The sequence below is a fragment of the Petaurus breviceps genome, unplaced genomic scaffold, assembly GCF_028583685.1.
Source record: "Petaurus breviceps papuanus isolate PSGF00001 unplaced genomic scaffold, PetGlider_PUasm1.0 80, whole genome shotgun sequence".
In the NCBI taxonomy this organism is placed as follows: Eukaryota; Metazoa; Chordata; class Mammalia; order Diprotodontia; family Petauridae; genus Petaurus; species Petaurus breviceps.
In genome coordinates, this window is record NW_027186540.1 from 16,436,549 (window position 1) to 16,448,666 (window position 12,118).

Sequence of the window (12,118 nt, forward strand, 5' to 3'; positions counted from 1 at the left end):
ATTAAGTAAGCAGGCAACCATTTACCCAATAGTCACTACTCATTTTTTTTTTTCATTTTTGGGAGGAAATTTGGGGTTAAGTGATTTCCCAAGGGCCAATGGGTGGTTTTTTTTTTTTTTTTTTTTTTTTTTTTGCAATTGGGGTTAAGAAACTTGCTTAAGGTTACATGGCCAGTTATTTTTTGTGTGGGGGCCAAGTATCTGAGGCCGGAACTGATCCCAGGTCTCCTGATGCTGGGGCTGGCACTGTGCCACCTGGCCATCCCAACACATGGCTAGTTTTTGTGTTGTGTCTGAGGCCATATTTGAACTCAGGTCCTCCTGACTCCAGGGCTAGTGCTCTATTCACTGTGCCACCTAACCACCCCCTCACTACTCATTTTCATAGAACATGGTAATCCAATTTTAAATATGGAGACTTGCCTCCAAACAAATATTTTAATTACTCTTCTATAAAATTTTTATCTTTTTATCCCATTCGGTTTTGGAAGTTTGAGATATTCTGGGATTAAGAAAGTAAATTCTCGATGAGTGGCACTATTAATTCATAACAGTAATATTTCACTCACTGGCTTTGCAGCTGCTAATGTCCAGAACACCAGCTGATGTACAGTTCTTTGAGATAATTTTTTCCGTGCAAAAGCATTCATTTTCTGGATTAACAACAGGAGATGCAAATGCCTTAGATGGAAGGACAAATCGGTAGACTGGGATCCCTTTCAAATTGATCTCATTTTCAAATTCAGCATAGATTGACCTAAAAGTAGAAAACATATTACTATGTTCGAAACACACTTGAAATTCACTTTGCAGATGTTCTTACATTTCTTCACAACCTTGCCCTTGGCTAGAGTAATAAAATACTCTTGTGAAATTTTTAAACTTTGCCTTACCCAGTGATGATAAAATGTGGTTATGAAATGCTACAGCCTTACCAAGACCTAGAACCTGAAAGCAAACTATTTTTTCTTCTTGTCCAAAAATTGAAGACATTTCAAAATTCTGAATTAGAATTCTGATAGGAATTCTTATACTTATATCCTTTATAATGGGCATATATTGTTTTTAGTATATTTGTTTAGGACAAAGGTGGTTTGGGGAGAAGTGCTTGTTTAAAAAAAAAAACAAACAAACTGAACTATAATGCCACCAAACAGATTAGCATAATTCTTTAGCATTTATGAAAAACTCTCTGAGGTTCCTTAAAAAGTGTACTTGTTGCTGGACAGTAGTGTTGGACTGAAAACAATAATTATAATGGTAGGTTAGTGAAAGGCAAAGTCATTTTCTTTTAAACTGCCAGCAGATGACACTCTCCTACTTCTGAGATCAAGGTAATCCACCCTGAATTTCTTCAGCTCTCTTCCTCTACACTTCAGAACATGTTTTAAAATATATTTTCTTATCTACAGGGAAGAATGTTTCTTATCTTTGTAAATGTTAATACCTCATCCTTGATAACTAGTCCCATCACCTTCTATAGAACTGGGTTTTAACAATCCTACTCTCTCCTTCTCCATAGTCTCTTTTTCCTCCATTTACAAATATGTTTTTATTTCCCTCATCCTAAAAGAGCTTGCCTTTATTTTTCCCCTTTCATAGGCAACATTTCTTGAAAAAATCTTCCATGTCCAATGCCTCTACATTCTCAACATTTACTTAACCCTCAGTTCCTTAATATCTAGTTTCCAGTCCTATTTCTCAAGTGAAATTGTGTTTCCAAAGGTCAATAACTTCATGTTAGCTTTTGTCAGTGCCCAGCCTCCTCTACTTTCCAGAAGTATTTGACCCTGATAATCAAGCCCTTCTTGTTGATAAGTTCCTATCTTGTTTCCATGGTGCTGTATGATCCCAGCTTTCCATCTGCCTTACTATTTCATTCTTTGTCTGCTGGTATTATTTTTCTCTTCTTACCTAATAATAGGATTTTTGCTCATTCCTTTCTCTCTACCCCCACTTCTTTATATACCCCCTCTTTTGTAGATCTCATCCACTCTTATTTATTCCAGATATCACTTTTATTCAGGAGATTTCCAAATTATCATCCTTCTTTACAACATGATTTCAACTACTCACTGGCCACATCTCCTTGGATCTATACCTAGAAAACCAAATTTAACATGACCCTAGAAAAAAGGTTTTTGCCTTTTCCTCTAATCCTGTACCTCTTCCTGCCTTTCCCATGTTTGTTAATGGAACCACATATTCCTAGTCACACAGGGTTCCAAGCCTGTCTTCTTTTTCCTATTTTAATTGGTACTACCCTGGTAGAGATAATTCTTATCACAAATCTGGGCTAAACTTTTAATCTATCTTTTTTTTCTCCAATCTCATTCACTTCCTATTTATTTTTTACACTGCTTCCAGATTGATCTTCTGATTCAAACATCATGCCACTATACAAAAAAGGTTTAATGGTATCCTGCTGACCAAAAATTTTGATTAATCTTTTTAGTTTAGCATTTCAAAGCCTTCCATGGTCTGACTCCAGATTCCTTTCTAGCCTTATCCTATAAAACATCATTTAATGCATTAACAGCTGTTATGACACTTGCCAAATTATCTTTGGCTTATCTTTAAGCATTCTGAGTCTTCCTGTTTTGCCATATTTTTCCAATACTTAGAATATTGTCCCATTCCCCACCCCTAAAATATTAACGCAATTAAATCATACATATATTATAATATTGATTGGTAACTGCCCCTTATTCCTGGCATTAGCTCACCTTCCTTCACCTCTTATGATCCCTAGTTTCTTCAAGGATAAGTTCACATGTCTTCTATATGAAGTCTTTCCATATCACTTCCAAATTATCTTGTATCCATTTTGTATACAATTTGAGTATACAAACACACACATACATGCTATATTTCATTGGCTAGAATTTAAGCTGCTCAAAGACAAGGACCATCTTTTTGTCTTTTTCTCTTAGCACCTAACATGTACCTAATAAATACTTGATAATTGATACAATTGCTTCCTCAATCTTTTTATTTTTATTTTTTGCCTTTTTTTTTGGAGGGGAGAAGGTAGGGCAATTAGGGTTAAGTGGCTTGCCCAAGGTCACATGGCTAGTTTTTATGTTGTGTCTGAGGTTGGATTTGAACTCAGGTCCTCCTGTCTCCAGGGCCAGTTCTCTATTAACTGCGCCACCCAGCCGCTCCACTCTTTTTATTTTTTAAGAGATGGATTGCTGGGTGCCTGGATTGAGAGGGAGGAGGGGAGATGGTTATATATTTGGAAATTATGGTGATGTAAAAACAAGTTATCAATGAATGTTTAAAAGTTACATATAAATTCTCTATATCCTTCAAGATCTAACTCCCATGTTCCCTCTTCCATGAAGGTTTTCCTAATTCTCTAAGCCATTTCATCTCAGACATCTAATAACCCTTTCTATATCTCTTTGTTCTAATTTATACAAATTAGTCATATAGGTATGGGTCTTACTTCCCCTACTATATTGTAAGATCTTTGGAGGCATGGATATCTGATCTAATGAATCTTCTTCAGTGCCTTTCACATTGATTTCTATATAAGAGATGCTTCATAAATGTTGGCCATATCTAAACAGTTTCAGAAACCTGAAAATGCATTGATCAGAGGGAAGAATGGAAAAACAACAGTAACCTTGTTTCAAATGATCTAAGAATTGATTTATTAGGTACTAGGCAGTGTAGGATATACAGAAATAAGACAGAGGCCCTGACATCCAGCTGCTTACAGCAATCTAGTAAAATATAATTATGTTTCTTTAAATATGACCCATTAATATGGTCTCTTTAACCTTATCACAATCACTTGGGGGAAAATTGAATATAATTCTGAAATGAAATTCAAAGGAATACTCTCAATCTTACCTGCAAATATCAGAGGAAAAGAACCTCAATATCCTGGACTTCTCCACAAAAGGAGGAAATGAGGCTGCATCTGTTTTTAAAACAATAGAAAATAAAGTGGGAAACTAATCAGATTTTTCTGAGTGGAGTATTATGTGCATGCTAGAAAAAAAATCCTTTCACAAACAAAACCTAAATTCATGTGTTTTTCATGTGTGAATCATTTTTCTTCTATTAAAGATGAAATGGAGAATTTTTAAAACACATAAAAAATCACAACTTTTTCTTATAAAAATTAGAAAGTGGTTAATTGCAGTTGTTAAAAAAGAAAAAAAAACCCTAGAATTTAGTTGACAGTTATTGACTCATTGAATAAGCATTTTGGTTGCCTCAGATTTTCCCCTGGAAGCTACCACATATTTTCGTTAATGTTTGTTTGCTCTAGAAGCTATTATATAATTGTTGAAAATAGTTATACAACTCTCACTAGATACAAGTCTCCTGTTTAACAATTGGGAAATTTAACTAGTTAAAAAAAAACAGGGCAGCCAGGTGGCTCAGCGAGTAATAACATGGGCCCCAGTGTTGGGATGACCTGGGATCGAATCTGGGCTCTGATACTCAGCACCACACCCAGAAATAACTGGCTGTGTAACCTTGAGCAAGTTACTTAACCCCTATTGCTTAAAAAACAAAACAAAACAAAACAAAAAAAAGTGGAGTCTGTATGTTCATTCTCCCAGAAATCACTTATGTAATTATTGACTACCTACCATATCCAAGGCACTGCTGGTAAAATTCTTACATATACATATACATACATATGTATGTACTCATACAAAATAAAGGAAAAACTATTCATTATTTCTGAGCCAAGAAATCAATCTTCCATTTCAAATGATGCTGTCAACAAGACTGGCTACCATTTAATGGCCATGATTAAAGAAATATACCACCATTGATCATTAGTCCTGACCTTTCCTCTCTCTCCCTCCTCCCCATCTTCATTCCAGTATGTAGATTTGGAAAATGTTAAAGGAAATAAATGATTCTTTGGCACATTAGGGAGCAATTAGAAATGCTTTGTGATTTGTACTTAATCTGGTCACTTCAGGGAAAAGATCTATACAATAGCCTTCTCAATAACTATGCCTAATTAGTAAAGATAAATTTCACAGTTGAGATGCTGAAGGAATTGCAAACTAAGGAAATAGCATTAATGAATATTTCCACTAGCAGCTATAAAGATTCTTATCACATCTGATAGTTTGACTTTAGCATTAGATTATTTTAAACTCATTGAAGAGGGCAAGGGAAAGAGTATCCAGTGCCAAAACAGCTTTTGAAAACTTGTTTTCCTAGGTTTGGGTCCCCTAAGGGCTGTTACTAAGAAAATATCCTCAGGGACTTAGTCTTGGTCCTCTGTTTTGGCCCCATTTATTTCTGCATCTTTCTCATATTATCCTCAGATTTTCCCCTTAAATATCTTTTTCTAGGAGTGACAGTTGTGGGTTATTCCCCTTGTCTTTCATAGCACCTTTGTCAGACCATATTTAATAAAACCCATCTCAGAGTTACTCTCAACATAGAACAAAAAATGTCTTGTTTTCTTTTGTTTGTTATTAATGGAAGTTTTCTCCTTCAGGAAAAAAAAGACCTGCTATTTAAGGTTAACTCAGGATACTTTGTCTTTTTGTCTTTGCGGAAATATAATTTTGAAGAAATGCTTCTAGTCAGTTACACTCGCCACTTCAAATTTCATTTACCATAACATCTTCAACCAAAACTCAGAATGTTTATTGGTATATATTGCAATAGCAAGCCTACAGATTTGCTATAAAGGCTATAATACTAGACAAATGTGTTCATTCATTAGGAGATTGGGAATAATTAAGACAAGGAAACCTTGAAAAAGAAACCAGAATCATTAATCCAAAAGTAAAATCAATTAAACAAAAAAAAAAAAAAAACACTACTGAAAGTCAGGAATTGATATTACTACTTTACATAAAGCAGAGAAAATAAAATATTTTGAGGAAATAATACCATATGAAGCTCAACCCTTCTTTATTCTAATATTTTCTAATTGAAGTGAAGAGATAGGGACCGTGACTGTGATGCCATTGTTACAAGAAATTCCTACCGAGGCAGGTTGGCACAGTCCCTGCAGCTTTTAAGTCAGAAAGTTGTCTAAAGCACCAAGAGATATTATGTTCTGGGACTTCAACTTGGATCTTTCTGACTCCAATATTACCTCTCTATCTTGCTGCCTCTATGCTACCTCTGTTTAAAATTTGACAACTTTGTTCTTTTTCCTTCCTCTCCTGACTCGTGCTTTACACTGACCACAAGAGTATGGGGTAAGATCTAAAACAGAGAGAAAGTTCAAAGACCAGTCTAGTACATGCCTCTCATTTGAAAGAAGTAAACACTGAATCCCAGTGTAGGGAAGTTAATTGACTTCCTCAATCCCAGGGGAACTAAGTATCAGAGGCAGAATCTGAACCCAGGATTGCTGACTCCAGAGTTAATCTCCTTCAAACTGAACTGTGATAACTCCCTGATTATGAATAGATCTTGGATATTAATTTCCCTAGCAATAATGCCCACTAACTTCCCAAGAACTGAAAGCTCTGGTCTAGTTCCTCTTGCCTTACACAATAATGTTGCCTCCCTTTATCAACTCAAACCTTCTATTATTAGTTGTCTGTCTCCCTTGTTGACACGAAAAAAGTTTAGAATGCCCAATGTATCTCTTACAGCATCAGATAATTACAACATGGGAAAGATACATTTCTCCACAAATTTATTCATCCCCTCTTCCCTTATTTCTGGCCATTTAAAATAGACGTGCCCTATTTTTTCATTTCATTCATTCTTCCTTGGTTTCAAAACTCAGGTAGAAACATGTTTGCCTTTGAATAATTTTCTGTATTTTCTATTCTTTCAAGTCCACATTATTATCTCTATAAGTTTTTTGCAAAAGATATGAACACAAATCAGTCAGCTACTCTAACACTTCCACATTCTTTATTGCTATTGCTAGGAAGAGAATTCTTTTAAATAAAGATTTTTTTAAAGGACTCATGTAAATCTGTGTGTTCATAAAGGTTTGAGCCTTTGAGTGCCATCATTAGATTGCCAAAATATTCAAACACTTACTAAAATTCTTGCCATGAATATCCATCCTTACCTGTGCCGTTGATCATGTCACAGTAACCAGGCCAATATGAGAGATTCCTAGACCAAAAGATATTCCAATGAGCTAATATAGTTACCTTGTGTATTTCTCTTTTGCCAATACACACACACACATATTTCAGACTTAGAGAGGAGAGCTGTGTATAGCAGATTACAGAAGACTATAGAACTCTAACCATCTAATACACAGAATAGGTGGGGAGAGTTATGAAATGATCATTTCTTGCATTTTCAATTATAGTTGGAAATACATGTAAAAGATATGAAAGTAAACTGGAATCGCTATAAATCAAAGAAAGATCATTAGAGAAGTTAAGCTTTCCACAATGAAGCTACAAAATACACAATTTCTACTGTTTTTTTTTCTGTTCTAATTGGGAAATTTTGCAGGTAATACAGAGAATTGATTTGTGCCTATATCAAACAAAAGGACATGCCCAACACAGAGACTTTATTTGAACACACATGTGATGCTTTATGTTTTACATATCTACTTTTGTTTGTTTTCGGTCAGATCTGCTACTTCCACTGGTAGAATGCCTAGTAAGGAAGTTCCCTCTACTAATGAAGGTGACACCACTTTTGAACTTTAAGTCTTACATAACTGTCTAAGATACTAAAAGGTTGAGTCAGGACTTCAACTCATGCCATCTTTCTATACCATATTCCCTTTATTTCTAAATTTTATTGTTCTGTTTTCTTCCCTCTCTTCTTTGGATCTTTCTGACATCACATATAAGAACATAAGATCAAAGATCTAGAGATGGAAGAAACCTTAGAGGTCATCTAATGCATGGGGAAACTGAGGCCCCGAGAAGTTGAGGGATTTCCCAGGGCTAGTAGAGCTTCTATAAAATGAGTTAGAGAAGGAAATGGCAAAGCACTCCAGTATGTTTGCCAAGAAAAGCCCAAATTGGGTCATAAAGTGTCAAACATGACTGGAACAACTGAACAACCACCACAAGTTGTTAGGGGACTTTTCATCTCTCCGAATCTAATCTTACATCTCTGTATCTTCTCTTTTCTCCTGGTTCTTCCCTCTTTAAGCATAAATCTAATCTCTCTTCCACATCAAGATCTTTCTAACAATTGAATCTGAGGCACCCAGCTTCCCCCAAATTATCCCTTTTCTAGTCTTAACGAAGCATTACAAGAAATTTTGGGAGTCTTCACATGGATTCTTCCTTGTTGGTCAATATCCTTCCTAAAATAATCCAGGTTTCCAATGAAATCAGGAGTATTTTGCCTGAAACTCTGCTAATTGGTGGAAAAAATACTGATGTGAGCCTTCCTGTGTGTGTGAAGGATGGGGTTAGTTGGAAGGAGAGCTATGAGGAGGAGAGACATTCTTTATTCTTTCCTTTAGTTGTATACTTTTTTTAAAGGAAAACTGACCAATGGTAAGAAAAAGAGAAAGGCTCTTGTGGCCATATAGGGGAGGGCAGCTCCTCATCACCTTGGTTTTGCCCTTTCCTCCTTAGAGTCTATGGGGAATTTCCACTTGGTTGAAATTAGGCCCTCTCTTGAATGAGTGTGATTTTGCTTTCATTTGAAGAGTTTATTCACACTTGTGTATTTTATTGTATTTTCTACTCTGTAGAACCAATTTTTTTTGTTTTGTTTTCAATATGCTTAAATAAATCTATTTACTCTCCATTCACTGTTTGGGAAGTCTTCAGTATAACTCTTATATAGTAGAAATGGGTTAGACCAGTAAGCAAAAGGTTTGGGTATCTTTCACCTTAAAAGATAATGGCAAGGAAAGTGCCCCTAAACCAGCAACATTTAAGTAGGCAGGTGGATATAATTCTATTCTGGTATTTTCTACCTAAGAGAATAAAGAGGTTGTATTTGTGGCTCCCTCTTATGTTCCCTTCAAGAAAATAATTAAAGTATCTTTTCCAGAGATATAGACAAGATTCCAGACATATCTAACATTGTGTCCCCTGAAACTCTCAACACATCTCTATATACTTACTTACACAATTTAATCACACACCTACACTAAAATGTGATATTTAGAATTGAACATGATATTCTACCTGTTGTCTGACCAAGTCAAAGTATAGCAAGACAATAATCTTCTACACACTGAGTACTATATACCTCTTAATTTGGTCTAAACTCACATTAGTTATTTGTTTATTTTTTGGTTATCTGATACATTAATAATGTACAGCAGCTTTCAGTATACTAAATGCCTCCGTCTCCCAGGTTTTTCTCATATGAACTTAACAAAAACAGGGTCCTTAAATTTATATTGGTGAAATCATATAGTCAAGAAACTAAAACATTTGCCTAGTAGAGTGGAAAATATGGAGCAAGTAAGTGATCAATTTCCTCCTTAAAGCTATATTTCTTAGCTAAATACAAGATTAAGAAAAGAGGTCTATGTTTTCTATCTCCAAAGTAAATTAAAATTATAAGATGGTTTATAAATGCACTTATATATTGTAAGTTCTAATCCTTCCTTCACACTAAATCTATTTTTGTACTATCAAAGGAACTTATTGCCTTATTAATATAGAAATACTAGGTCACTTTCTCATAATTGAGTTTACAAGCTCTCCATATCCTTTTTGGCCATATGTGGCAATAGGAAAAAGTCAAAAGAATGGCATTTTATACTTTTGCTCATAAGTCCAGAGAAGAGGATTGCTTGAAAGGCAAATCTAACCTGTCAATGACCTTTGGTGGCACAAATCCTGAGAAGAAAAATAACCTTAAAAGGATTCTCGGTGACAGTACTCCACATAAGAAAACATGATAATTCAATCAATCATGTTGAGACACATTCAAGTGACTTTAATGCCAATGAATATATTCCAATTTTTGTGGTACCATCAACAAAATTCAAACCAATTAATTAGCTTTTTTGCATGTAAGATAAAATTAGCTATTCATTCCAATTTGCCACTTTTCAACTGGCTCTTGTGGTTAAAAAAAAAACAACAGTAATAAAAAAAAAACAGGTTCAGCCCAAGAATTAAATTTGTACTTAGAAAATAAAAAGATTATCTTTAAAACTTCCCAACTTAAATTACCCCTCAAAAGGTTTTAGTGAAAGTGAAAATAACATGGTCTCAATGAAAAGCCACATACTTTTTGTCTTTGTAAGTGTCAATTATTGCGACTTTGCTTATGTCATCTTTTCCACTGAAAACTTTGTAAACTCCATCTACTGTATTGTTGTACTGCAAAAAAGACAAAAGAAAGAAATTGTTTTTGTAACAAGTCACTGTTTAAAGCTATATACTGGTAAGGAATTATTTTAATGAAAATGGTGATTTTTTAATTTAATACACAAATTAAGACAACTTAGTGGGTTGTTAAATTTAAACATAGCACTCTAACCAGCTTGAAAAATCCAAGATCTGAAAATTAAATAGTGTTGTTTAGTTTGGAAAGTAAACTAATTCTTTACTAGTATAATGAAAAAAAATGAGAAAATAAAGATCTATGAAGGAGGCAGAAAACAATACAAATTGAGAGGAAACATATTTGAATTAACAATTGAAATGAAATAATAAAGAATAAGACCAAATTACAATCAAGACAGTTTCCAATACATGATAATGACTATATTGGGTGCTAAAACAAAAGTGTCAATTGTATTTCCTGTTCACTTGGAATCACTAGAATAACTGATGATTTCCCTGTGTTTGTGACTATTTCCATTATTTCAACAATCCATTTCCTCGGAGGTCTTAAAATATCTTTGTTACTAGTTTTTTTATAATATAACAATAAAAGTCACAATGATTCAAATGAATGTCAATCATTTTTCTTTACCCATCTATAAGGTATAACGAACTCTGAATATTTGTTACTTACGGGGTAGAATACACCAACTGTTGTATCAATGGGGTAAGGAACCATGCTTAGAAATGGATCTGTATAGCCCCACAATAGCTCTTTCAAGGTTCTGACTTGGAACATAGAAGATTTTGATTTCTTGATAAATGTATTTAATACCATCTGGACAAAGGAGTTTGGATACAGAATGGGTGCAGCCTGTAAAAAAATAATAATGAATTAAATTAAAATTTGAGAAAGAGAACATTACAACAAAATTTAATGGAATTGGCAGCATTTGCTTAAGACTTCTGCCAAGTCTTGCCAAGACCAAAAGATTTAGGTCACCAAGTCCACCGAAACCACTATCGCTTGAATCAATATACCTAACAAGAAACCAGAGTATTTTAGCCTCAGTAATTATTGCTACTTGCTGCCATCAATACTATAAATGCTTTTGTAATCCAGCTGGTGGCCATATGAATGATCTGGTGATATGTATACCCTCAAATGATCATAAATAAACTAACTAGTGTTGATTTGGGAATAAGAGGAGGGAAGTTGGAATGATTTTTTTTTTTGTCAGTTGCTACCTATTTGACCTTATATAAGTTACTATCCTCTTGGGACCTCAGTTTCTTTATTTGTAAAATGAGATTGTTCTTCTGTGATTCTGGGCATTGATATTTAAAATAAAACTGGATTAAACAACAAAGTCAAGAACATTTTGATAATATAGACATGGGTTATGCCTATACTGCATTTTTCTCCCAAAGAGTTCCAGTACATTATCATATCAAAACTTAGATAATATTTTATAACTCACAGAAACATTAAAATTACTCATACATAATTAGGCATCTGGGAAAAAGTAACTATGTCTCTATATACAAACAACCTTCAAATTGAGAGAAATAATATCATCAGACAACACCAATTTTTATCAAAAACTATGGGAGAGGGCATGTGAGAGAGAAAGAGAGAGAGAGAGAGAGAGAGAGAGAGAGAGAGAGAGAGAGAGAGAGAGAGAGAGAGAGAGAGAGAGAGAGAGAGAGAGAGAGAGAGAGAGAGAGAGAGAGAGAGAGAGAGAGAGAGAGAGAGAAAGAGAGAGAGAGGGAGAGAGAGAGAGAGAGAGAGAGAGAGAGAGAGAGAGAGAGAGAGAGAGAGAGGAAAGAGACAGAGGAAAGAGACAGAGAGAGACACAGACAGAGAGAGACAGAGACAGAGACAGAGACAGAGAGACAGAGAGAGAGAGAGAGAGAGAGAGACAGAGAGACAGAGA

General features: G+C 34.7%; 1 protein-coding gene across 4 annotated transcripts in view; it reads right to left on the reverse strand.

Annotated features, from left to right (window-relative positions):
• The window catches only part of LOC138176029 (platelet glycoprotein 4-like), a 57,229-nt gene that overhangs the window by 14,885 nt on the left and 30,226 nt on the right, over positions 1 to 12,118 (reverse strand). For all 4 annotated transcript variants that reach the window (XM_069106760.1, XM_069106758.1, XM_069106761.1 and 1 more), the window contains exons 6-10: positions 10,876 to 11,055; positions 10,144 to 10,235; positions 7,034 to 7,080; positions 3,862 to 3,931; positions 570 to 757 (exon numbers count right to left, since the gene is read on the reverse strand). In XM_069106760.1, coding sequence (XP_068962861.1) covers positions 570 to 757; positions 3,862 to 3,931; positions 7,034 to 7,080; positions 10,144 to 10,235; positions 10,876 to 11,055 — 577 coding nt within the window. The remainder of the gene's footprint in view (positions 1 to 569; positions 758 to 3,861; positions 3,932 to 7,033; positions 7,081 to 10,143; positions 10,236 to 10,875; positions 11,056 to 12,118) is intronic.